The 25,189-nt window shown below is 41.3% G+C and overlaps 2 protein-coding genes across 2 annotated transcripts in view; one reads left to right on the top strand and one right to left on the bottom strand.

Moving 5' to 3' along the window:
* Positions 1-6,435, top strand: part of LOC107729920 (zinc finger protein 271-like) — a 10,479-nt gene extending 4,044 nt beyond the window's left edge. Inside the window, exons 6-12 of the mRNA XM_016540658.1 lie at positions 697-1,070; positions 1,205-1,396; positions 2,984-3,337; positions 3,410-3,727; positions 4,500-5,102; positions 5,186-5,296; positions 6,060-6,435. Coding sequence (XP_016396144.1) covers positions 697-1,070; positions 1,205-1,396; positions 2,984-3,337; positions 3,410-3,727; positions 4,500-5,102; positions 5,186-5,296; positions 6,060-6,178 — 2,071 coding nt within the window. The 3' untranslated portion in view covers positions 6,179-6,435. The remainder of the gene's footprint in view (positions 1-696; positions 1,071-1,204; positions 1,397-2,983; positions 3,338-3,409; positions 3,728-4,499; positions 5,103-5,185; positions 5,297-6,059) is intronic.
* Positions 6,436-9,340: 2,905 nt separating this feature from the next.
* On the bottom strand, positions 9,341-25,189 carry LOC107729919 (ras-responsive element-binding protein 1). Its single transcript, XM_016540657.1, has 9 exons — positions 25,070-25,189; positions 20,475-20,607; positions 18,946-19,127; positions 18,715-18,857; positions 16,403-16,592; positions 13,738-16,288; positions 13,458-13,622; positions 12,552-13,325; positions 9,341-12,244 (listed from the first exon to the last, which is right to left on the bottom strand). The coding sequence occupies exons 1-9, from the start codon at positions 25,187-25,189 to the stop codon at positions 11,739-11,741; spliced, it is 4,764 nt and encodes a 1,587-aa protein (XP_016396143.1). The 3' UTR covers positions 9,341-11,738.

Raw genomic sequence — 25,189 nt, 5'->3', positions numbered from 1 at the left:
GTTTCAGAAGCGTCCCAGAAGGCTAAAGATAGGTGCTTAGTCTATTTTTGACGGATGTTGTGTCCAAGCTGCACAGTTCAAATGCAAAATAAACACCTTGTGCAGACTAAAACACAGCTACAAAGTATGCTACAGCACAACAAAGGAGGACACAGCAATAAACACAACAATAAACACGATTAAACCGAACAAAACATAACCATTTAGCCTACTTAACCAGTGTAGAACCTCAAAAATTAAGAAAAAACACAGAAATTCACGAAAACCGTCAGACAGGCAAATCTTGTGGCCTCGTGAATCCAGTTGCTTCGCTTCTGAAACGCTCCTGGTGTGAGTTGGCACCGCATGGAGGACGGAAAAAAACGCTAAAGCGCTGCAGACGTGTGCAGTGTGAACAAGGGGTCAGAAATATTTTTACTCCATTTCTCAACCTTTTTGACTCCAAGGCACAACAATATTCAAAGGCCTCTTAACTTTTCCAGTCATCTGTGATAAAGGATTAAGGATTTTCACCCCTTATTTACACTGCACTCTAGTCAATGCTTGTGTTTATACCTTGTTTCAGAAGCGTCCCAGAAGGCTAAAGATAGGTGCTTAGTCTATTTTTGACGGATGTTGTGTCCAAGCTGCACAGTTCAAATGCAAAATAAACACCTTGTGCAGACTAAAACACAGCTACAAAGTATGCTGCTTCAGGCAGCGTTCGGTGTTGATCGTGCATCGGAAAATTCACACCGGAGAAAAGCCTTTCGAATGTTTCATATGCTTCCGACGGTTTTATGGTTCAGGAGATCTGAAGACACACATGGGAACTCACACTGGAGTGAGACCCCACAGTTGTCCTTTGTGCTCCAAAAGCTTCCCTCGGCCCAGCAGCCTGCAAGCACACATGCAGTCCCATCTGAACAAGCTGCAGGAAGGTGATGCTGTGACCGCCGGAGCTGATGTGCTTACTCCTGAGGAGGAGGAGGACCAGGGTGAGCTAGATGACGTGGAAGGAGCCTGCGGTGTTTCTGCTTCATCGCAGCTATCAGCAGTGTTTTCTGGAAGCCTTGGAGCTTCTGAAGACAGTATGATCTCTAGTTGTTTATTTAGGGTTAGGTTATGTAGACACATAGTCACTTATGTCTAAATATTGCATAAATGCATGTAGCATGTCTATAACAAGCCTAAGTTGCTTAATATCGTCTTAATATGTTTTCAGAAATGAGCACAGGGGAGCGTCTATCAGAGACTGAGACAAGATTCAGTCCATCAGTGAATCTTGACCTTGATGCTGATCAGAGTTCCAGTTCAGAGCTGACAGATCATCAAAAGCCATATCATTGTGTCATATGCAACAAAACCTTCTCTCTCGCAATTTCCCTGAAAAGACATCAACTTATATTTCATCCAGGTAGGATGGAACTGCATGCACTAATTGCAATATTGGTATTTATTTTCTTAAATGAATATATACAATTGTATTGTTCCACCTTAGAGTTCACCCTCATGTTGTTCCAAACCTGTGCAAATTTCATTCTTCTGCTGAACACAAAAGAAGTTATTTTGAAGAATGTGGGTAACCAAACTGTTGCTGGTCCCCTCTGACTTCCATAGTATTTTTTTCCTCCATACTATGGAAGTCAATGGGGACCAGAAACAGTTTGGTTAACAAAATTTAATGTTGGGACGGTACCCAGTGGGAACCTTGATATCAATTTGACATCAAATATTAGTCAAGACTTGATCAAAATGCCGTTACATCATTTTGAATTCAGTTTGGACTGCAATTCCTTACAGTGGTAATTTAGTGAAAATAAGAAGTTAATCCCACACTGAAATTGGTTTAATGTATATGTAGGCCAATATGTTTGACATTCAATTTACATCAAATCAACATCATGTCAAGTTTTTGACGTCAGTTTCATTTGTCTATTTGACCTGTTTTTTGGCGTCAATTTTGATGTCTTTTCAAAAACAATTACCCAGTGGGTAACAGGGTATATGCTGATATTTCTACAATACAGAGTCATAGTCATTTCATTACTAAAATAACTATTAACAGGGTTGACATTTTAATAATTTGATGATAAATAGGCAAAGATAATTGTCTTTGGAGAGTTCAGCTCCTGAAAAGATAAAGTATTTGTACAGAATTGTTTTGTAAAATACTACACTATTGTAACAGGGGTGAGGTGCTGATGGTAATAGGACAGACAGCCATTTCTTAGTCTTTTCTACCAATATCCACTTTTCATCTACCAATATTCACTTTTCAGTCACTTGGTTACTATACAAAGTCCTGGTAACAGGGTTGACCTTTTAATAATTGATGAAGAATATTTGTCTTTGGAGAGTACGCTTTCTGAAAGGATAGTTTTACTGAACTGTTTTTCTGTAATACTACAGTATGGTAACGGGGGTGAGTGATGATGGTAACAGGACTGACAGCCATTTCTTTGTCTTGACACTAAAAATGTTTATTAGAAAGAGGATTTAATGATGGTATTTCTACGAATATTCACTTTTCAATAATCATTTGTTTACTATACAAATTCCTCATAACAGGGTTCACTTTTTAATAATTGAAGAACATTTGTCTTTGGAAAATTCACTTCCTGAAAGGATAAAGTAGTTTTACAGAATTTTTTCAATACTACAATATTGTAACGGGGTGAGATATGATGGATAGCCATTTCTTAGTCTTGGCACTAAAAGTGTTTATTAGAAAGAGCATGTAATGCCGATATTTCTAACAATATCCTCTTTTCAGTAAAGTAATTTGTTTACTATACAAAATCCTGGTAACAGGGTTGATTTTTTTTATTTTTTATAATCGATGAGGAAACAGAATTGTTTTCTGTAATACTACAGTATTGTAACAGGGGTTGGTGATGATGGTAACAGGGTTGATGCATAACCTGGAGTTTCAGTTATGTTCATTTAACTTTTATTTGATAGTGGTTTTGTTAATATGGATTCTTCTTTGTAATTTTAACAGATCAGCATGTCGACAAAGAGGGGAAGTGCTTCCCCTGCTCTTATTGCGGGAGGAAGTTTGGTCGACGCCAAGGCTTGTTACAGCACGAGCGAATTCACACAGGTGAAAGGCCCTTCAACTGTCCCACCTGTAACAAAAGCTTTCGTCAGCGATCGGCTCTAGTTGTACATATTAAAACGCACACAGGAGAGAGGTCGTTCCTGTGCTTTGTGTGCAGTAAAAGCTTTTATACCCCAGGAGACTTGAAGAAACATCTGGAAATTCACACAGGAGTGAGGCCACACAACTGCCCTGTATGCTTCAAGGGGTTTGGGCGTCCCAGTTTCCTCAGAGCTCATATGCGCATCCATGAGAGTAAGTTTACTTATCTTTCTTTTTAATGATTAACAATTTAATTTTACAGATTATTTTCTCTTTGATTTCCAGACGTTTCCACAAAGAAGCAAAGTGGAACAGAGAAACCTACAGGTGGTCCGAAAGTCGACTTGCAGGAGAAGCCATTTGAATGCGTTCACTGTGGGAAGAGATTCAGTCAACAATGTATGTTAAAAATTCACCAGCGGATTCACACAGGAGAGAGACCTTACAAGTGCTCTCAGTGTGGCCTGGGTTTTTGCTGGAGGAGAAACCTGATAGCCCACCAGAGCGGCCACCCGGGCGAAAACCCTCTCCAGTGTTCAATGTGTGATGAAACATTTGTTTCTGAAGCAAGTCTGAAAAAACATCAAGATGCGTTTCATTCAGGTAAGAAATTATGAGATGGGTAGGTATCTGAAGCATGTATACCATGAAAAAGCGTTGTTTTCACATTTTAATGATTTGTATTTCATTACAAATTATGTATGTATATATTTTTTTTAAATTTTTTTATTTATTTATTATTATTATTATTATTATTTTTTTTTTCCTGTCAAGTTGAGGCCAGAAAAAAATAGAATGAATGCCTGATGATACATTTTTGATTGAAGTAACCGTTTTCTTTAGTAGATAATTGGTTTCTCTTTGATTTGATTATTTTATTTTATTTTTTTCTGTCAAGTTGAGGCCAGAAAAAAATAGAATGAATGCCTGATGATACATTTTTGATTGAAGTAACCGTTTTCTTTAGTAGATAATTGGTTTCTCTTTGATTTGATCAACGTTAAAAGAAAATAAGAAAATAAAATGCAGACTATAATTCATGTATTTCCATTTAGGGTTTCCTTAATGTGTTCCATCACAAGCAATTTCAAAATAATTTTTTTGACAATATGTGACCATGGAGCACAAAACCAGTCTTAAAAAAATGGATAATTTTGACCCATACACTGTATTGTTGGCTATTGCTTAACTTAAGACTGGTTTTGTGCTCCAGGGTCACATATGTGGTATCAGTGGTCGTATTTATTTAATTTCATAAAAATATATATTATTTTATATTAAATATATTATTTTATATAATTTTGTATTTGATTTAATCATTAAATTATTAATTCATATTTATAATTAATATTTTATATTATATCGATCATTTCAGGGGTCTCACATACATGCAGTTTGTGTTTGAAGACATTTACTCAAGCAGCTGGCCTCAGGAAACATGTGCGGTATGTTCACGAAGGAGAGCGACCGCACAAATGCTCTGAGTGCGGGAGAGGATTCGTCAAACTTTCCGACCTCGCGCGTCACCAGCGCCGCCATCATTACGACCGGGGCGACGAACTCTTTCAGTGCTCGCAGTGTGAGCGAAGCTTCAGTCAACCCAGCAGTCTGGTTCTGCACCGACGGACACACACTGAAGAAAAGCACGAGTGCCCTCAGTGCGATAAGATTTTCAGTCAGGCGGGACACCTGAAGGTCCACCTGCGCACTCACACCAAAGAGAATAAACCCAAATTCGAGTGCCCTGAATGTGGGAAGAGTTTTGGCCAAGCTAAAGATTTGGTAGTTCATCAGAGGGTTCACACCGGAGAAAAGCCGTACCAGTGCCCTCAGTGCAAGAAGAGCTATCGGCAGTTTGCGCATTTGTCTGTACATCTGCGAAGTCACACGGGGGAGAAGCCGTATCAGTGCCCCATATGTCTCAAATTCTTCGCTCATTCATCATCCATGAAAAAACACCTGCGTGTAATGCATGCAGGTATGGGATAGTTCATCCAGATATGAAAGTTCCATCCATTCGACTTTCTGTTTTCTGTCTAATTCAAGATGAATGTTTTACAGAGGGAAAAGATTTACCCGTATCAAAGGAAGTTGTGAAGGTCACTGTTGGCGTAGGCCCATCTAACACAACTGTAGAAGTTAAGCAAGAACCAGAGTCTGGTGATGAATACGGTAGGTATGACTGAGGTTATTTGTGTTAAATGTTCAAAAAGATATAATGTGTATTTTGAAGCCTTTTCTTACATCTTGAATAGGTGAGGGAGAATGTAGCTACCAGCTTCTCCTTCAAAACCAAAGAAATGTGTCATCGTAAAGATGGCACAAACTTCTGTGTATTGCAAGAAAAGTCACTCTTTTCAGCCTTTATATTTCCATATAAACATGTTATTGTTGTATTTATTGGGTACAAGAATAGTCTTTTTGTATTTATGTCTATAAACAGGACTGACATTACTCTGCATGATCTATTGCTTCATTTCAGTAAAGTTTTTTAGTCCTTTGTCCTTTGGAAATAAATGCTACATCATGCAAAGAATATCCACTTTTCAAATATCATTTGTGTACTATACAAAATCCTGGTAACAGGGTTGACTTTTTTAACGATGAAGAATATTTGTATTTGGAGAGTTCACTTCCTGAAAGGATAAAGTAGTTTTATCCTTTTTTTATCCGATTTTAAAAAAATAGTATTATAGTATGGTAACAGGGGTGAGTGATGATGGTAACAGGGTTGATGCATAACCAATTGCAATGACTGCTTTTTGTATTTAACTTGTATGTGACAATTTGCACTCACGTTCACAATATGAAAAAATAAAAAACAAAAATTAAATTGCATGTGGAAATCTTCACCTTCACTGACAATAACACATACAGAACACGTCAAATTAATTATTGCTTCTTGCAATATAACTACAGTGGTATGTTTTTGCAGAATGTCAAGTGAAATCTGAAGAAAACTGCTTTGCTTTAATGGATGACGTGAAGACTGTTACAGTCACTTCAGCTCCTTCCAGTCCGATATCATCTGTGACTTTTAAAGATGAAAAATGAATGTGGATGGAAACGAGGGTTTCTCACCAACAGTCTGCCAAACATCAGAGCGCATTGAAGAATCTGCAGCATCACCTAGTTTACTCAAGCCAAAAAAAAATTTTTAAGTAGAATTGCATTCTACACTTACTCCAGAAGCTGGTTTCCATCCGTGAAGACTCCAGCCTCCTTAATTGGAAAGGCGATATTGATACAAAGAACTTTGATCAACAAAAATCCACACCACGGCTACATAACACCTGTGCTTTAGGTGTTTTTTTTTTGTTTTTTTTAAAGAAAACGGTACCTATCAGTGCTCCTGATCAGAACTATCCAGTGTGAAGAACTTTATCCATTCTGTAGGCCTCAAACATGACCTACATGTTTAAGATTTTGTTGCCCTCAGACTGGCTAAATGTTGCAGAATGAACATGCAGAAAGGACATTCCTTTCATTATGCTCCGGGAGATCAACTGTGCTGCAGACTTCAGTTCCAACCCTGATCAAACTCACCTGCCTGTAATTTTCAAGTAATCCTGAAGACCTTGAGTGTCTTCTTCAGGAGTGTTTGCATCGGAGTTAAACACTTGGAGGACAATTGAATAAACCTGATATAGTAGGAAATCGTAATGTTCCTGTATAATTGTTACAAACAGGCCCACACTGAATTTGTGTGCTTGTCATCCTACACATTCCCAGCCCTGTGCATTTTCATCAGTTAAAGGTGCAGTAGGAGATCTTGGAAAATGCTAACTTTAGCCTGATAGCACTGAAAGCAAATGTCCCACCCTCCCTGCAATCGCCGTCCAAAGCCACGCCCCCTGAATGCATTTACGCTCACAGACCAGAATACCAGAGACAACATTACAATAGGCTACATCAGCGGTTCCCAATTCCAGTCTTCGCGCCCCCCGCTCTGCACATTTCATATGTATCTCTTATCACGTGCGACGTTTGTTCTATTCGACCGTAAGTGCCCTGTGAAGTGTACATCACCGGATATTCCGCCATGATTCCAGTTCGAAGCGAGTGTATATGTTCCATACAAAGGGCATTAAAGTGTGCGAGACCTGAATTTAAATAGTATTTAATTACAAAGGTATATTATGTCACACTTCTCTAGTAAGTTTCGTCTGTGTGAAGATGCTGCGCAATGCAAATTTCCCCTGCTTCCCTTGCGCGAGGACTGGAATTGGGAACCGCTGGGCTACATCATGTGTCATTCACCGGTGAGAAAACTTTGTAGTACAGTTAGTAAAAGTACTACAATACCAGGAAGGAAGATCGGGTTGTTGATGTTTGTCTGCCATTCTCGCTCGGTCTGCACAGTGTGCGTGAACGCACTGATGACGTATCCTGTCTTCGCGAACAGAGTGCGCAGATGTATGCATATGTTGACAGGCAGGTATGAAAGCGAACGTCCCACCCTCCCTGCAATCGCCATCCAAAGCCACGCCCTCTGAATGCATTTACGCTCACAGACCAGAACACCAGAGACAACATTACAATAGGCTACATCAGCGGTTCCCAATTCCAATCCTCGCGCCCTCCTGCTCTGCAGATTTCATATGTATCTCTTATCACGTGCGACGTTTGTTCTATTCGACCGTGAGTGCCCTGGGAAGTGTACATCACCGGATATTCCGCCATGATTCCAGTTCGAAGCGAGCGTATATGTTCCATACAAAGGGCATTAAAGTGTGCGAGACGTGAATTTAAATAGTATTTATTTACAGAGGTATATTATGTCACACTTCACACTTCTCTAGTAAGTTTCGTCTGTGTGTGAAGACGCTGCGCAGCGCAAATCCGTGAATGAATGTTCCGAAGTGAAGTAAACTTCAGTGGATTTCACCCTGCTTCCCTTGCGCGAGGACTGGAATTGGGAACCGCTGGGCTACATCATGTGTCATTCACCGGTGAGAAAACTTTGTAGTACAGTTAGTAAAAGTACTACAATACCAGGAAGGAAGATCGGGTTGTTGATGTTTGTCTGCACAGCGTGCGTGAACGCACTGATGACGTATCTTATCTGCGCAGAGGTATGCAAATACATATGTTGACAGGCAGGTAGGAAAGCCAATTAAAACGCTCGGACCGAGCGTTTTGATTGGACGAACATTTGGTCCTACGCCTTCCACAGAATATATAAATACAGATAAATACATTTAGACCACTTAACTTAATGATTGCTATCGGGATGTGAAGAGACTTTCAACCAGCATAACAATGCTGTTGAATGTTTCTGAAGACAATCACCTATTGCACCTTTAAATATTTAAGCTCCCCGCTGCATTTTAATACGTTACGGTTTTGATTGAATCCATTCCACAGATTTTCCCCCCTAAAGTCAGTGTGGAAAATGTAAAATCTGCAGATCCTTGATCTGCTTAGAAGCCATGCAAATATACGTCCACCAACTAATTTCGCCAATATTATGTTGTTACTTCAACCACCAAAGTTTTTGTAATCATTTTATTTCTTGCATACATGACATTTCATAATAGATGTAAATTAAATGGCTTAAATGTTTAGTCTGAAGAAGCTATTATTTTGAAACTTTTTTTCTAAATTGTCTGCCTGTTTTTATGTCTAATTCAGGGTTATGTACATAATGGTGCAGTTACAGCATCTTCCAGCAGGGGCGAAACACTAAAGCAACCAACCAATCCTTAACCCCCAAGCTGACTGTTGGTGTGGATTCAACATCACACAAAATATCTGGGAACAGTCCTAATATAAAAAACACATACTCGCATACTACTCAAACCATTTCAGCCATAGAAAGATATGGTAAAATTGTGTATTATGCAGTTCCGAAATCAGCTTGTGTCTGAATATGCCTACCCCTCTACTATACAGTATGTGAAAAACAGTACAACTGAAATATCCGAATTCACAGTATTTATAAAACACCCAAATGAACTACTACTTTTACAGGGATTCTGAAGTGTGTATTCAATGGAAGTTCGTTCCTCATCAAATGTAATACCTACACAGACAGTATGTGACTTTGGACACACCTAGTGTCAACATCAGTTGATAAAAATTTATAGACCTTCACTGCTTGTCAAAAACATTACCAAGCCCATTATAATTGCAGACTGCAGAACACAAACTTGTGCATTAAAATGGCAGATTGCCTTTGGGAGGAAAGAAGAAAAAAATGCTGCCACACCTTTCCTTTAATATATCTTTATTGCTTGAATAGTTTTGATACAGAACAGCTTACATTTCTGATTCTGAAGCACTCATTCGAAGAAGAAGAGTAGTGTACCAAAAACGTTCTGGTGATTCTGGTTCCATTCAAGTCCAGTAGAATTATTTTGGGGGATGTAGCAGCGACACAAAGCTCCCTTTTACATCAGTCAGCATGTCAAACAGTGATAGGTCTTTCCAAAGATACGGAGGATTAAAAAAAAAAAAAAAAAAACGGAAAAAGGAAAACATTTTTAAGAAAACCCATGAGTGGAATGTGGATTTGATAACTCCACCCTATTGATTTGTATTCACAGTCAAGTGCTAAAAAAGTAGTGATTGACGATTCAACATATTTAGAAATCATAGGTGAAGATAAATTTTTGTTGCAAGAAAAATTATGATTTGAGAAAGCCTTTTGTATGAACCCTGAGAGTGAGACAGAGCGGGGCTGGCAGGTGGGGCAAAAACAGAAAAAAACAACAACTGAACAACATAAAAGGTTATCATGCAAAACTACCCTACAGATTCACCCATAGCAGAATAACAGTAAACTTCACAGTTTTATACGCAAACAAATTTATCAATGAAAACAAATTTTATCTCTGTCAAACTGAAATAATCACCATCATAATAATATAATAAACATAACAGAAACAGACCACACATTCTAAAAAATGCATACAAAGATCTACATAAAGCTTTCAGATCAAAAGTGATTATTATCATCATCATCAAGGACCCAGATCAAAGCTGGGATGCTAAGTATTGAATTTGAATCATTTTTTATGCAGCATAATTGTGTTAATACATGGCTTCTCCACATTTACTTCTTCACCCGCATTGGGTCATAATAAATACATTAAAAACAGTCTGTGAGCATTCTTACCAGGAAACCAATCACTGCTGCACACAACCAACACAAAACACACTCACATGAACCCAGGAAAAGGCATCGGGAGAATGCAATTGCATTCAAGTTCATCCAATACTACAAGTCTCGTGCCTGAGCAGAGATGTTAGATCTTCACCACTAGGGGCGCACACAACCTGATATCCAATCAGGGGCAAACTCTTTCACCTTCCCTACTATTCCTTTTCTTTGCTTTGCTGATCAACAGGCATCCGTTTGGTAGACGGCTGCTCCAGGAAATCAGGAGACCTATATTCGAAAATGCTTACCAGTCCACACAATTTCAAACAGTCTTCATGCCCTTTGAGGTTTGCTTTGTTTGTGTCTGAGGTTTCTTTACAACACGAGTTCATAAAACTGAGAGGTCAAAGAGATCCAACGCTACAAAAGAACATGTGATTGGCATGGGGTCCTCCTAGTTGAGGAGAGCATCCTGACAGGAGGCAGCAGGGCGACAGGGTTCAAGTACACCATGAATTCTAGTTCGTGAGCCCGGCAGAAAGTGAGACACCTGCCTAAAGCCAAGACGAAAGAGTAAGGCTTAGAAATGGATGTTTTTGGAAGACGGTAACACTGGACACAGTTACACATTTCATCAAGTACATCAGATTCATGGGCTTCCTGTTATTCCTTATTGTGTTTGCTTTTTTTAAATTTTTGTATTCTTAAGTAGCTGAGACAGGGCTTGAGGGACAGTAATTCAAGAGCCCTTAAGTTAAAAACATTGCCTTCCCTCATTAAAAACCATCTTTTTGTGCCAAAAAATGGAACGTTAATGCCAACTAAAGACATTGACACAATCAGCACAGCTGGACATTCATCACCTGTCTTGAGCAAACATTGCCCATATACTTTATGCGACAGCTGCTGAGTATCTTTCCGAGGATGACCTTCAGATGTGTTGCTTGGCTGTTTCCCCAAAACATCTTTAGTCGACACAGCACCCAGAACAACAGATCTCTGTGATAAAACAATTACTCTGGAAGCCTCTGTCATTAAAGGAATTACACAAAAGGGGAAACTACTGGCAAGTTAAAGAGGACAAAAAGCAACGAAGAAACCCTATGGTGCAGAAGTCGTCTTTGCGTATTCCAGTTATGCACTTGGGTGCAAGCCTCTTATTAAAAACATGTCCTCTTGTTAATCAAGGGTATAGACTTGCTTTTCATAAGACAGATTGCACTGTCGCTGAACTCTTCAATACGATATGCAAATTTGTTCATATATTGCTTAAAGTAGTTCTCTCAGGATAACACACAAAAAAAAAATCATAATGATCATTGTAAAATACTATAAAAATCAACTTTAGATCATGATAAATGCTGATAAAGATATAGCAAAAAAGTAGAAAGGCACTTGGAAATAGTCATTGCTTCTTTTTTCTCATTGCAATGTACTTTTGTTATATGGCACTGCTTCTTGTTGCAGCACGTTTCACCACAAGATAAGAAACTAGGAAAGAGTCGCTCTTCAATCCACGCCAAGCAGTGGCGGCTCGGGGGTGGGCAAAATGTGCTCAGTAGTGGGCTTGGTGTGGATCTCCAGTAAACCTTGGATGAATCCCTCCGACGGCTCTAAGTCGGATGCGGTGAGTGAATCCGATGCTTGTTTCTGTACTGGCGGTTCTTTGGGTGTCTCTGTTGCTGATACAGGTCTTGTCTTGGAGGTTAGTTTAAACACAACTGGTACAGAGGGTACACAATCCTCCTCTTTCTCCTGTGAGGTTGGCTCCCCCTTCACAGTGTCTGTTAATTCGCTTTCGTTCTCAGAGGGTGGATTGGTGCTAGTGGGTGTGCACTCGCTTTCGCTAGCCGAACGCCCACTGAAGCCGTCCTCGTCTGGACCACCTGTGACCCCGCAAGTCGATCCATCACTATCCGCTCCACGTAGTTTCTGGTGGATTCGCTGATGTCGGACCAAACTGTGCTTGAGGGTGAAAGTGCGCTCGCAAGTCTGGCACTTGTAAGGCCTCTCACCTATTAGAAACAAGCCATTAAAAACATTCTGCTTTATTTTATTAAGGAACAAGTGCTCTATGTTTTGATGAATGATCTATACCAGTGGTTCTCAAACCTGTCCTGGAGTACCCCCAGCCCTGCACATTTTGTATGTCTCCCTCATCTATCACACTCATCAAGCTCATTAGTGGAGACTGCAAGACTTGAAGTGGGTGCGTCTGATATAGGGAGACATACAAAACGTGCAGTGCTGGGGGTACTTCATGGAGAGGTTTGAGAACCCCTGATCTATACCAATCAAGTACGTTTTTAGTATTGTCATTACCTGTGTGAGAGCGCATGTGTCTGGTGAGGTCCTGAAGGCTCCAGAAACGTTTGTTGCATATACTGCACACCTTTTTCCTCTTGTCCGGCTTGCTGCCAGGTTCTTCAGTCTCTCCCTCAGTACTCTTTGGTTCAGTTGCAGCTCCCTCTTCATCACTCCTCTCCTCTTTATCCTCCTCAGACCCACTCTCCACCATACTGCCCATTCCCTCGTTCTCTGCTGTGCCCTTCCTTACACTCTCCACCTCTTCCTCTGTAACCTCTTTCTTATTTTCACAAGGCACAATCGGATCGTCTGATTTCATGAGGCATTGTTCAGGTCCATTTGTTGAGTCTGATGCTACATCCAGCTGGTGAACTTTCTCATGTCTGGTCAAGGTAGCAGCATAGCGGAAGCTCTTCTTGCAACTTTTGCAGGTCAATTTGGACTCCTCCTGAGGTGTTGCTTTGTCAGACATGTCACCATCTGCTGCAGGAGAGGACTGTGGCTGGTCTTTCTCAGGGATCTTGAAGTCCTTAGACTTGGAAACAAAGGTCAAGTCAAGGGTCTTATTGCTATGGGAATCGCCATCCTCTTTTTCTGGGTCATTGTGCTTCAAAGACTCGAGGGCTGCTGTGTCCTCCTCTTCTTTGTGAGGAAGAGGCTCTACCACGGCTGCCTCTGTCGGCTTAGCTGGTGAAGGTTTCTCAGCATCAGATGCTACAGGCTTCTCAGAGTCTGATCTTGTGAGATCCATTGCCTCACTCACAAGAAGCTCAGTCTCAGATGTACTCTCTGAAATATACAATGACCCATTACACTTCAGGTAATAAAGTGCAGTTTTAACTTCTATCAACAGATAAAAAAAACACTTTGTCTAAAGTACATAAGCAATTCAAAGGTTCTATTATATATTATTTTTAATACCTGCACTCTCTGGTGAGCCTTCCTCTGCTTCTTTAGGGTTGGGTATTGCACCATTGCATCTAAGCACTCTGTTGGAAATGCCATGCTTGCGTAAAAGATGTCGCTCACAGTTGGACTTGGTTGAGAAGAAGGCATCACACTGGAGACAAGGATGTGGCTTCTGACCTTTTTAAGGAATAAAAAATAATATCAAGAAAATAAATTACACATATATGAGGGGTAAAACAGAAGGTGTACATCAACACTGTAAACCCTGTAACACTTTACATACAAGACTCACCTGTGTGTGTTAACATGTGGCGCTGAAGCGAGCTGGCCCAAGGGAAAACTCTGGGACAAAAGGGGCAAGTCATCTTTTGCACAGAATTTGAGTATGCATTCTTCTTTCCTTTGGACTGTTGGGGTTGAACAGTCTGCTGGGCTAGCAAGTGTTTCTCATCTTTCACCTCTTTCTCGTTACTAGCACCTGGCTGCCGCCCTCCTTTTCTTGCCAACTCAATTGTGTTGGTCTGAAGATAGGCGCTGAACTTGTTGGCATCAGTGGTTGCCAACATCCTTTCAACACTAGCAAACTCCCCACTAGACTCCAAATCAATACTTGGGTTTGTGGCATTCATCACAGGTTTCTCTTTCGATGTGCTGTTGGAAGGCCTTTTCCTGGACCTCTTCTTTGAGCTCTCTAGTGAGAACTCTTCTGTCAAAATATCTGGTGATTCTTGCTTGCCATGTGTATCAGAATCAGCCTGAAGACTATTAGTGTTGTCCCGTTTAAGAAGGTCAGGGGCACCAGAAACAGAGGAAATTATCTGAGCAATAGATGCTAGTGGTGGAAGCTCCTTCACAGCAGCAGAGGAAGGTTTAGGAAGCAGGGGCTTTAAACGCAAGAGCCTTCCTGCAGCATTCGTGCTACCAGTAAGGGAGGGCAAAGCAACAGGGACCTGGTAGCATCCAAGAGGTTGGGACTTCTCATCAATGGACTTCTCGGCCTGAAAAGCCTGTGAAAGTATGCTAATGGATGACTGTTCTTTCTTAACCTCTCTTGGCAATGTAGCCACAAATTCTTGTTTAAGCTTCTTTACAGGATTCTTAGGAATAGAGAGGTCAATGGGTTCCATGCTAGAGTCATAAGAGACAGGTTCAATTTTGATCCCAGGAGATCCACTCACACTTTCAGCACTGCTGCCCCCATGACTTTTGTTAGAGAAGTCCAGAGGTTGATCCATATCTACGCTGTAAAAGCTAAGGTCCTCAACTTTGATAGGCTGCACTACAGAGCTAGGAGAACCCCCATTGAGAGGAGATGGGTTTGGGCTATTTGGGGTTGATGCAGCTAAAAGAGTGATTATGTGTTCTTCAATATCCTGCTCTTGGACCTCTGGATGTTGTTTCAGAAGGTGATGGATACAGTTACGCTTGGCAAGGAAGGCTGCTCCACAACGCTTGCACTCAAATGGCTTTCGCCGGCAGCCATTGTGTGTGCGCAAGTGAATCTGCAGAGCCCGAAACGTCTTTAGTTTCTCCCCACAGAAGCGGCAGGTAGTTTCACTAGTTCCAGCCTGCTCCAGTACGTCTGCTGTGGATGTGGACGAGGTAACATACTTAATGTTTTTCTCAATCTCCTTGCGATTGTTTTTCATGTGCTTTTTGCGAAGGTGGCGCTCACAGTTAGCCTTGACAGTAAATGGGTAATGACAGAGCCGGCAGACATAGGGACGCTCACCACTGTGCGTTCTCAAATGACGGATCAGCGTTGCCTTGTCCGGGGCAACATAGTCACAGATATTGCATTGGTGGGGTAGGGTGCCCAAATGATATCGCATATGTGCCTGCAGCACACCAGAAAATGCAAACACCTGGTCACAAAATCGGCAGGGGTACGAACCTTTTTGAGAAGTTCCCTTCTTTCCAGTGGTCTCTTCTAACTTGCCATTCTCCTGTTTGATATGTCTTTCATCCATGTCCATTGGGGTATGGGCATCTCCCATACACTCGGCCTCCATTTGTATCCTCTCTGCAGAAGCCTGGTTGTTGGCAGAAGAGGATGAGGAAGATGAGGAGAGGTCCTGAACTGTCTTGAGAGGATGGCTGACAGGGGGTGGGAGGCTAGGGCTGATACAGCCCAAGGAAGCTTGCTGGGTGTTCAATAGGGGTGGTGGAGTTGAAGCTACCATACTGGTTCTGGGAGCCACCAATGGCTTTGGCTTGAGTGGAGGCATCTGCTTGTAGCCCGACTGCATGGCACTACAAGGCGCCTTGGATAAGGGTGGGAGAGTGATCTGGTTAGAAGCAGCAGAAGCTACTTTGATTATTTGCTGTATATCAGCGAGTTCCGTGCTGGTTTCACCACAAACAGGCTTCACTACCATACCACCATCTGGTTGCACCAGAAAACCAGTCTGGAAGGGCTGAAGGGACAGCAGATTGAGAGCCTCTTGATGGGACAGACCATGAAGAGTCGTTGGGTCTACAAGAGACAGGTTAACCCCTCCAACAAGGCCAGCCTCCTGAGGTACAGTGGACTGATTCTGGTCCACGTGGATAACCCGAATGCTATCTAGCTTGGCCTGCTGGACATCCTCTTCTGAGGGGGCAGGCTTAATCTGAGAGATGTGCTGCAAGCCCAGAGAGTCCATGAAGCTGCTTTTCTCAGGAGTGGGAAGCTCATCTTTCATAATTAAGGGTGACGTTGTCTCTTGGGTACCACTGGAAGTCTCATGTGAGGCTTTGTGCAAGTCCAGAGCTGAGCTAAGAGGGAATGCTTTATCGCATGCGTCACATACAAAACGATGGAATTTGCCAGTACATCGCCGAAGGTTGGTTTCACACCAAATCTGTGGGTTAAAATAAAATTGAGACTTAACAAAACTCTCAGATATTACAGACAAGATAAAGAACTTTTACATACTGTGCAGATCAACCACAGAAAATTTGACCGTGGCTGTTACCTGTGCAATTTGAGGGAACTTCTGGCATGAAAAGTCAATGAAAGCCAGATCATTAAAGCCAAGAGGGATGGATGGGTTGTTCTGAATAAAGGGTCGTCCGTTGGGGTCTGTGGGTAGCTGCTTATGGGTAGCTGCATTGTGGCGGAGCAAACTTCGGTGTGTCCGGAACGAGATGCAGCATAAATCACATCTAGGAATAAGAATACTAATGTGAAGTGCTGATATCAATGGATCAATGTTTTATATATATTCATACTACATAACACACTGACAATCACACACTCATATATATTAAATAAATATAAATTATATATTTATTCATTGTCCAAAATCTTTAATAAACAAAGCGTTCAATCTACAGTGTGCTGTAGAGACATCCACACAGGGAAAATAGAGCTGGGATTTCCTAAGTGAATAAACTAAGAGCTGGAAGTCGATGATAACCACACCCTTGCCTGCAATGGCACTCTTTCTGTGTTTGTAGGGTGCTGCATAAGACAGCTGGCTAATGTCTGTGACACTGTGCACTGGTCTTGTCACATGCCCTGCCCCTGATCATGGTGACGACGTGTCCATAGGGACTGTAAGCTGCTTTTTTCTCAGTAGACATACACAATGCAACGTAAGGCAGAGCATAGCAGCGCATCCACCTGAGAAGCATAATGCCTTAAAGTGATAATAGGTTAAGGACCAATGCTTGAGAATGGTTTAATAAACTGTCAGTTTTGCGTGAGAAAGCCATGAGAAGCAAAATTTAGCTTGCCTGTTACAAAGAGTTCAAGCACTGTTACCTATAATTACACTAAGCACTAACCATTCCCTGTCCAGGATGCTGTTGTTTCTATTGGCTATTCTGCAATGGCTTCAAACGTGGTTCATCCAATCAGATTTCAGTGTCAGAACTGTTCGTTTTATTATAGCATGTATGGGAGTGTCTGTCTTACTTGGAAGGGCTGTTTGGGTAAGACAGATAACACGTCTGTACCTTGAAAAGCATTCTTGGGTCTGTTTGTATGTGTGTGTGTAGTTATTTTGCTGCTTTTAGAACTCTTCAGAGTGGAACCCAATTCACTCTTAACTAACACTCTTAGCTCTTGTGATTACACAGGATTAGTGCTAAATTTGCAGTACTTCCACACAACAATAACGCTGCTCTGAAACACAATCAAACAGGCCGTGCCAACTTCCTTCTCCCAGAGCCATGCCGTACAGCTATCCATTAACTAGAGGAGCTACCCATTGGTTGGGTGAGTTTATAGGAATATTCTGCAGTCTGACGTCTCCAGGGATACAGCTACAACCTTACACACATGCATGAATGCATGCACACACTACTACAGAGATGTCCTGCAGAATGCATCTTCCTGAAGTCTCCTCCTGTCTCATTAAATCCCCCCCAGCTACACAACCTCTGTGGTCTGTCCCCCCTCCATTTTCCCCTCTTTCCTCTTCGTGCCACTCCCTTGCCCTAAGCCTGGGGGCCACATGCGGGGGGGAAGGGAAGAACCTCTTAGGCCTCTCAGGAGTGGGAGGGGGACACGTCGACAGGATTACAGTCATGTAGGTATGATCATTCTCAGCCAATAACGTTTCAGCATAACATTTCAATAAGCAAAACAGGGGGGGGGGGGGGGGGGGGGGGGGGGGGGGGGGGGGGGGGGGGGGGGGGGGGGGGGGGATAATGTCTTAGGCCTCTCACGAGTGGAGGGGGACACGTCGACAGGATTACAGTCATGTAGGTATGATCATTCTCAGCCAATAACGTTTCAGCATAACATTTCAATAAGCAAAACAATTAACGTTCCAAACTCTCAAGGTCGAACCTGTTCAACAAGATAAAAGATTTCTATCTAAACCAGACACAAATGTGTTTTTAACATGCACCACAATATAAAAGGCAAATCCCACTGAAACTAAATCCCTTTGCATAGTCTGTAAGCAAGCCCCGTCTGTATTCGGATGTGTTAAATTATGACTGTTCCAGAACAAAGCATGCCACTATATCTCCCGGCAACTGCAGGGATCCAGCCTAAAGCCCCAGCTACTGGCATCCCCCTGCAATACAACTCTCACCTCGAACAAAGGGACAACATTCCTGTCTGGGCTTAATGGACAGCTATAATATACTGAACGGAAAACTGAGTGTAGGAAGGGCCAGAACTGTTCCATTATCAAACCCTAAACAGTCCTTTGTTACTAAGCCAGTCAGTCCTGAATTAAACTCATGCCTCTCTTGTGTTGGTGTTACATAATCACATTGTTTTTGGAAGCACTTTTCACTTAATTTAATCTACTGATGTATGGGTTTGTACCTCTGTGTAGTGTCAGGATGGGTCTCCATGTGGGCATCAAAGTCGTTTCTGCAGGTGAGGGTCTCGAAGCAGATAGGACAGGTCAAGACTTCTTCCTGTCCTTTGTTCAAACTCTGCTCATCTACCACGCTATCCTCCTTGACCTGCAAAACACAGCTATTTGTAGCCCAATCTGAGAGCACCATCTTGGGGCGCAGGTAGCACTGGATAAGATGGTGGAGCTACACTTACCTTTTTGCTGGCTGTCTCCTCTATCTTCTCACTGTCTTCATCGTGGCTTAGTTTGCGTTTGGCTGCAGAGGGACGTCGTCGCTTAGGTGGAGACAGAGTCGGACTGTTGGGGATGGCGCTGACAGAGTCCTTGTCGTGGATCTTCATGTGTCTGAAAATTGACAAAAGAGTGTGCTTTAAAACTGCATTTTGTGCATTTACAAACCAGCTGTCACAGTGAGCATCACAAATGATTCTGTTCTCTGAAAAATGCTTGGCCACTACAGGGTTAATGGTTGTGGAACAATTTCTTGGGAACGAGTTGCATCTTGAGGACATTTACAGATGCCTCCCACTTGTTTGATGGATGAGTAGCTCATGAAAATTATTTTAGAAATTAGGGTAGAGGAACCTCAGTTCATCCCATTGGGAGCCAACAGAAAGGACTGTAATGGGAAGATACTAATGGTCTGGAAACTCGTGCAATTATCCCACAGACTCTATATGTGCATATGTGAGTCCAAGATGGCGGGTAGAGATCAACGGAAAAGAGAGTGGAAATGTTGCATGGATAGGGCCAGAAGTTGATCCTCTTATTATCCAGAGAAATCTTGAGGAAACCAGTGAGAACAAGTACGAATTGGAGGTCCAATAAAGATGAATAAAAAGGATGTCAGACTCAAGTAAAAGTTTTAAGCCCACTATATATTTATAACTATATATGACAAAAAGACTTATATTTATTGTACAATCAAAGTTCAAATTTCAAATGAAGCAAATATGCTGGATGAATCCAGGAAGGGCTCTAACCAAGGTTTATATCTGTGTACCTATAAAAGTTCATCTCATAAAAGTACTTTGGAAGTGTACATGCATGTGCAAGTGTAAAAAAGGTCAGACATCCATCCCATGGTCTTGTAGGTCTCAGTTTTCACTCTGCAGTCAGTGGTTTATTTATAGCAGGCAGCATGTTGGACACTCGTGTGAGGACCTGACAGGCTGTTATATCTCTCTGCTCTGGACTCTGACCTTGCCTCTGACCAATCACAGAAAACCAGCACTGCCAATTCAGCAAACTCTGATTGGATGGAAATCATCACCACAGTAACCTCATATAGGATGATAGCTTATCCTTTGAAAAATACTAACTCAAGTTGAGTATTGCTAGTTTATAATAATGGTATGACTGAATCTGAGTTTCAATTGATATAAAATGTAATGAGTAATGAGGCTGTAACATTTTTCTAACTGCACTAGACTGAAGTTTCCTGTCCTTGAATGAAGGATGTCAATATGGACATTTCATGAGCAGGCTGGCTAATCTGTAAAGGATCATAAAACTTGTTGATGCATAAACAGGTTCATTCCATCCAATCCAAGCATTCCATCGTGCTCCCGCAGAGCACAGACAGAGGGCACTGTGGTGTCAGAAAGTTTCCTCTTTTCCAAGCAATGTCAGAGCAAGGGCACCGCCTGCAAACCTGTGGCTGTGCAGTGGTGTAACTAAGACCTAAAGTTAAAGCAAAGAAAAGCAGCCAATCAGAAGGCACTTTGCCTCTCCTCTGTGAAGTTGTGATCATTCTCCATGGCAACAGTGACTCCCTCCTCCTCACAGCCCCCATCTAACCATGTGATGCTCTGGCACAAGATGGCTGCCTCCTTGTCAACTACATGGACAGCTTCCTTGGATATGCATGAGGCCTCAAAACTATCAGTCAACTTTTTTCAGAACTGAAAAACTGCTCAAATATTTTTAGCAGGTTTCATGTCTAGAATGGAAAGCATCTTGACATTTTTAGGGAAAACTATGAACGAACTGAATTAAACTTTGGTATGTACATCGTCATGCACTGTTCATGCTAAAGACACGAGTGACGTAAAGACATCAGCTGACAAAAATGGGTGGGGAAAAAAATAGCCATATCTATAGACCAGAATATAGAAACTGGGCTCAGCTTGGCCCAACAGACTTTAGTAAGGCCAATAATTAGTCATTTTTGACAGGAATGAAAACAAGACTGTGAGGGATAGTACAATGGATTGTTTAAAAACATAGGCTACCGATTGTTCAGTGGACAAAACATCTTTCCAGAATGCCATAAAACAGTTTTGAAAGTTAAATATGATTCAAGAACACCCTAGTAACCATTATTAGTAAAATTATACTCATAAAATACCATGGAAAAGATGAGATGTTATCAGGACCGTAACAGCAGATGTAGAAAAACCAGATTCCCTTCACATCCGTCACAGCCGCACATTCCCTTCAAATCAAACTTAGCGTCGTATTTCCAATTCCAGGCCTACAATTTCACTGTACTTCTGCAATTTACAGAGTGCTTATTCAAGCCATCTTACCCAGGGGCCCTTTAACAACTGCTAAGAGCCGTCCACACAAATACACACACACACTGATCCCCCATATGCACTTCACCATCAACCTTCGCAACCTTGGGAGGAAGTTCATGTTTACCCCCTCCATCAGCAAGGCCTGCTGGGAGAAGATACCATGACCAAAACTGGGGGAAGCGACGGGTGGGGGAGGTGTTTTAAAGTCACTCTTCACTTCCTGCAAAGCTCTCTCTCCTTAAACAAAAGCAAGGCTACAGAGCTGACGAAGCCCAGCGGTAGCACACATTATATGAACACCAACATACATAAACAAAACAACGCCTTTTCATTTATCTTAGTGGCGCACTCATCCTCTGGGCAACTCTTCAACGCAGGCAAAGGCAGGGTGAGGCCTGAGGGATGTAATCAACCAACAAGCTTTCACTTCTCTAAAAAGCCCAACATCTCTGAACAATTCAACCTCTCAAATGATGCTTTTACAAACGGATGTGGACATCAGATGTAATGGAACTTGCACTATCTATGCTAGAGATGTAAAAGAAACCTCTAATGTACTCACAAAATCTTGGGGGTGAACTTTTTGGCAACCACCCAGAACACCCTAGCAAATATTTAGAAGACCTTAGCAACCACTCAAAACACCCTAGCAAGCTGTATATCAATGCAATAACAACCATATAAAACACTGTAGCAACCCAAGAACACCCTAGCAACCACACAGCAACCACTTAAAACACGTTCAACTTCTTAAATGATGCTTGATACACTCTTGGGGGTGAACTTTTTTTTGACAACCACCCAAAACACCCTAGCAAATTCTTAGAAGACCTTGGCAACCCTAAAACACCTGAGCAACCATATAGCAACCACTCAAAACACCCTAGCAAGCTGAATAGCAATGCATTAACAACCAGATAGAACACCGTAGCAACTCTAGGACACCATAGCAACCACTTAAAACACCTTAGCAACTATAGAACACCCTAGCAACCACACAGCAACCACTCAAAACACCCTAGCAAGCTGAATAGCAATGCATTAACAACCATATAAAACACCTTAACAACCCAAGAACACCATATCAACCACTTAAAACACCTTAGCAACTCTAGAACACCCTAGCAACCACACAACAACCACTCAAAACACCCTAGCAAGCTGAATAGCAATGCATTAACAACCAGATAGAACACCGTAGCAACTCTAGGACACCATAGCAACCACTTAAAACACCTTAGCAACTATAGAACACCCTAGCAACCACACAGCAACCACTCAAAACACCCTAGCAAGCTGTATTGCAATGCATTAACAAACACATAAAACACTGTAGCAACTCTAGAACACCATAGCAACAACTTAAAACACCTTAGCAACCCAAGAACACCATATCAACCACTTAAAACACATTAGCAACTCTAGAACACCATAGCAACCACTTAAAACACCCTAGCAACCACATAGCAACCACTCAGAACACTCTTGCAACTGCATAGAAATGGACTAGCAACCACTTAAATACTGTAGCAACCCCACATCAACATCCTGGCAACCACCCAGAACACCCATGGTGGCAAATTTTGCACCACTCACATTTCTTCATAAAATTAATATCTAGTGACAAATTTGTTCTGCTTAAATTTTGATCAGCATGAAAGCCACAATGAAATGACTGCATATGACTCATTTTGCTTGTTCACAAACATGTATTAAATCCACCAAGACACAAAGTCAGTGCTAAATTTAAGATTACAGCTCATTCAGTAGTTAAACAGAAGATATGACGACACGATTAGGGCGAATGGTCATGCTACTCCTGCACATCTCCCTTCCCTTAAATCACACACACGTACAGTTACTCACTGCTATTTATCACTGCATTTAAGACAAGTTGAGTTTGAATACTCAACAGTGCACAACGGTGTGCTTGTATGAAATCATACACTCCATCCTTAGTCAAAATAATAATTGGATAATTACACTTTATCAGCTGAAAGAGAACATGAAATTAGAACTGACTTGATAAATCAATGCACAATTCATCAATATGGATTAAATAAGAAGAAGCTTCATAAATGTTATTTTAAAAAAAGTTAGTACCTTTAACCAAAAAGTTAATAACCTTCTGCACCTCTGAAAAGAATTTAGCAACATAACCAAGGCCTCATGGGTGAAAAAAAAAAAGTTAATTCTCTCGAAATCGAATTATATCTCAACGTATAAAGTCCCACTTAATCTTTCATTTTCCGTAGTAATTCGTCGCATTATGGAAGTTAAATGTGTGCATGTTGTCTTGAGAATCAATTCTGTTGTGCAAATCAAAATCTTTAACCTAAGTGACACATTTTTGCTCCAGATTGCAAAAAGAAACATTTCTGATTATTATCAATGTTGAAAATAATTGTGCTGCCCAATATTTTTGTGGAAACCGATATTTTTGCAGGATTCTCTGATGAATAGTTCAAATGAAATTCAAAAGAACATTATTTATTTAAAATACAAATCCTTTGTAACGTAATAAATGTCTTTACTGTCACGTTTTATTGTCTCACACTTTAATGCTTCTTTGCTGAATAAAAGTGTAATTTCTTTCAAAGAAAATTCATACTGACCCCAAACCTTTGAACAGTAGTGTAGATTAGCCTCAGAGCTAATGGAATAAAAGCCACAAAACATATTAGAAAAATGTAATAATAAAACTCAGCTGTGATAATACATTATTAAACAAAAGCTAGTCTTTATGTATAAATTCTTATGGTTATCACTTTGCACACTCAGAAATAATTTAAGGAGCGTGGGTAAAAACCCATATGCAGGAGTCAGGGAATGAGGCCTTGTCTTCCGACCTTGAATGTCTTGTCAGAACATGCTGTATGTGTGAGATACTGAGCTAAATTCACTGTTAAGTAAACACTTGCTCAACCCCTACATCAGTCACTGCTGCACGACCACGGAGCACAAACTCTGCTGTTCCTCATAAACCACAGCAATGCAGTTAACATTTATGAGTGCAGTTGTTTTTAAATAGGCACAGCAATCGTTAATCTGAAGATCTTCTGTGTAGCAATTGTGAGTGTTTTTAAAATCAATACAATTCTCTCCTCCTGCAAGTATGTTTAGTTTTGAAGTTTGTGTTTCATGAAGAGCATCTTAAAGGAGCAAGAACTGTTTCCTCTTTCTCCTCGTGTGGAAATCTGTGTAAACCGACCACACACACACACACACACACACTGCCTTCCTCTCGCTGCTGTTGACAATACGGCAGATCATTAAATGGATAATTCACCCACAAATAAACATTCTATCATGATTTACTCACCCTAAAATTGTTCCAAACCTGTACGAGTTTCTTTCTTCAGTTTCTGGTCCCCACTGGGGACAAACAAATGTTTGGTTAGCCACAATCCTCAAAATATCTTCTTTTATGTTCAACAGAAAAAGAAAAAAAAACACACAGGTTTGGAACAACTTGAGGGTGTGTAAAGGATGACCGAACTTTCATTTTGGGGGGACTATCCCTTTAACTGCGAACATAGCGGCACTGCGACCAGTTCCTGTTGTAACCGATCTGATGCCGTCACATGACAGAATGCCTTGTCTGCGTACTCATATGATGTCATAAAATAAATGTGTAGCTGTCTCATACTATATATATATATATATAAAGAGAAAAGGAGAAGGTGTGAGTCATCACAAATGCAGCCCTAAACAGACGCCCAACGTGATCTACAGACACACAAGCGGTTAAACTAGACTGAAATCTTCAAAAACATCTCTAGGAAGAGAAGAGCACTTCCTTTTCCTCTGGTGGCACGCTGGTGTAGGGCTTGTTTTCCTTCTGTGACTCTCTTGGCTTCGGTTCAGGACCAGCGAGTGCCAACTGCTCAAGCTGACCGTATTCACCATTCAGCAT

Source organism: Sinocyclocheilus rhinocerous, unplaced genomic scaffold (genome assembly GCF_001515625.1).
Source record: "Sinocyclocheilus rhinocerous isolate Xijiao unplaced genomic scaffold, SAMN03320098_v1.1 scaffold67, whole genome shotgun sequence".
Lineage (NCBI taxonomy): Eukaryota > Metazoa > Chordata > Actinopteri > Cypriniformes > Cyprinidae > Sinocyclocheilus > Sinocyclocheilus rhinocerous.
Note: the sequence above shows the minus strand (reverse complement) of the source record. Positions and strands in the feature narration are given on the sequence as shown.

Bases quoted from the DNA above. Each gene is read 5' to 3' on its own strand.
- LOC107729919 (XM_016540657.1), bottom strand. From the start codon at position 25,189: ATGCTGAATGGTGAATACGGTCAGCTTGAGCAGTTGGCACTCGCTGGT. The intron at 19,128-20,474 runs GTGCCTTCTGAT...CACAAAATGCAG, and splicing joins CTTCACAGAGGAGAGGCAAA to TTTTAAAGCACACTCTTTTG. The intron at 13,326-13,457 runs GTATTAAAAATA...TGTATATTTCAG, and splicing joins AGGCTCACCAGAGAGTGCAG to AGAGTACATCTGAGACTGAG.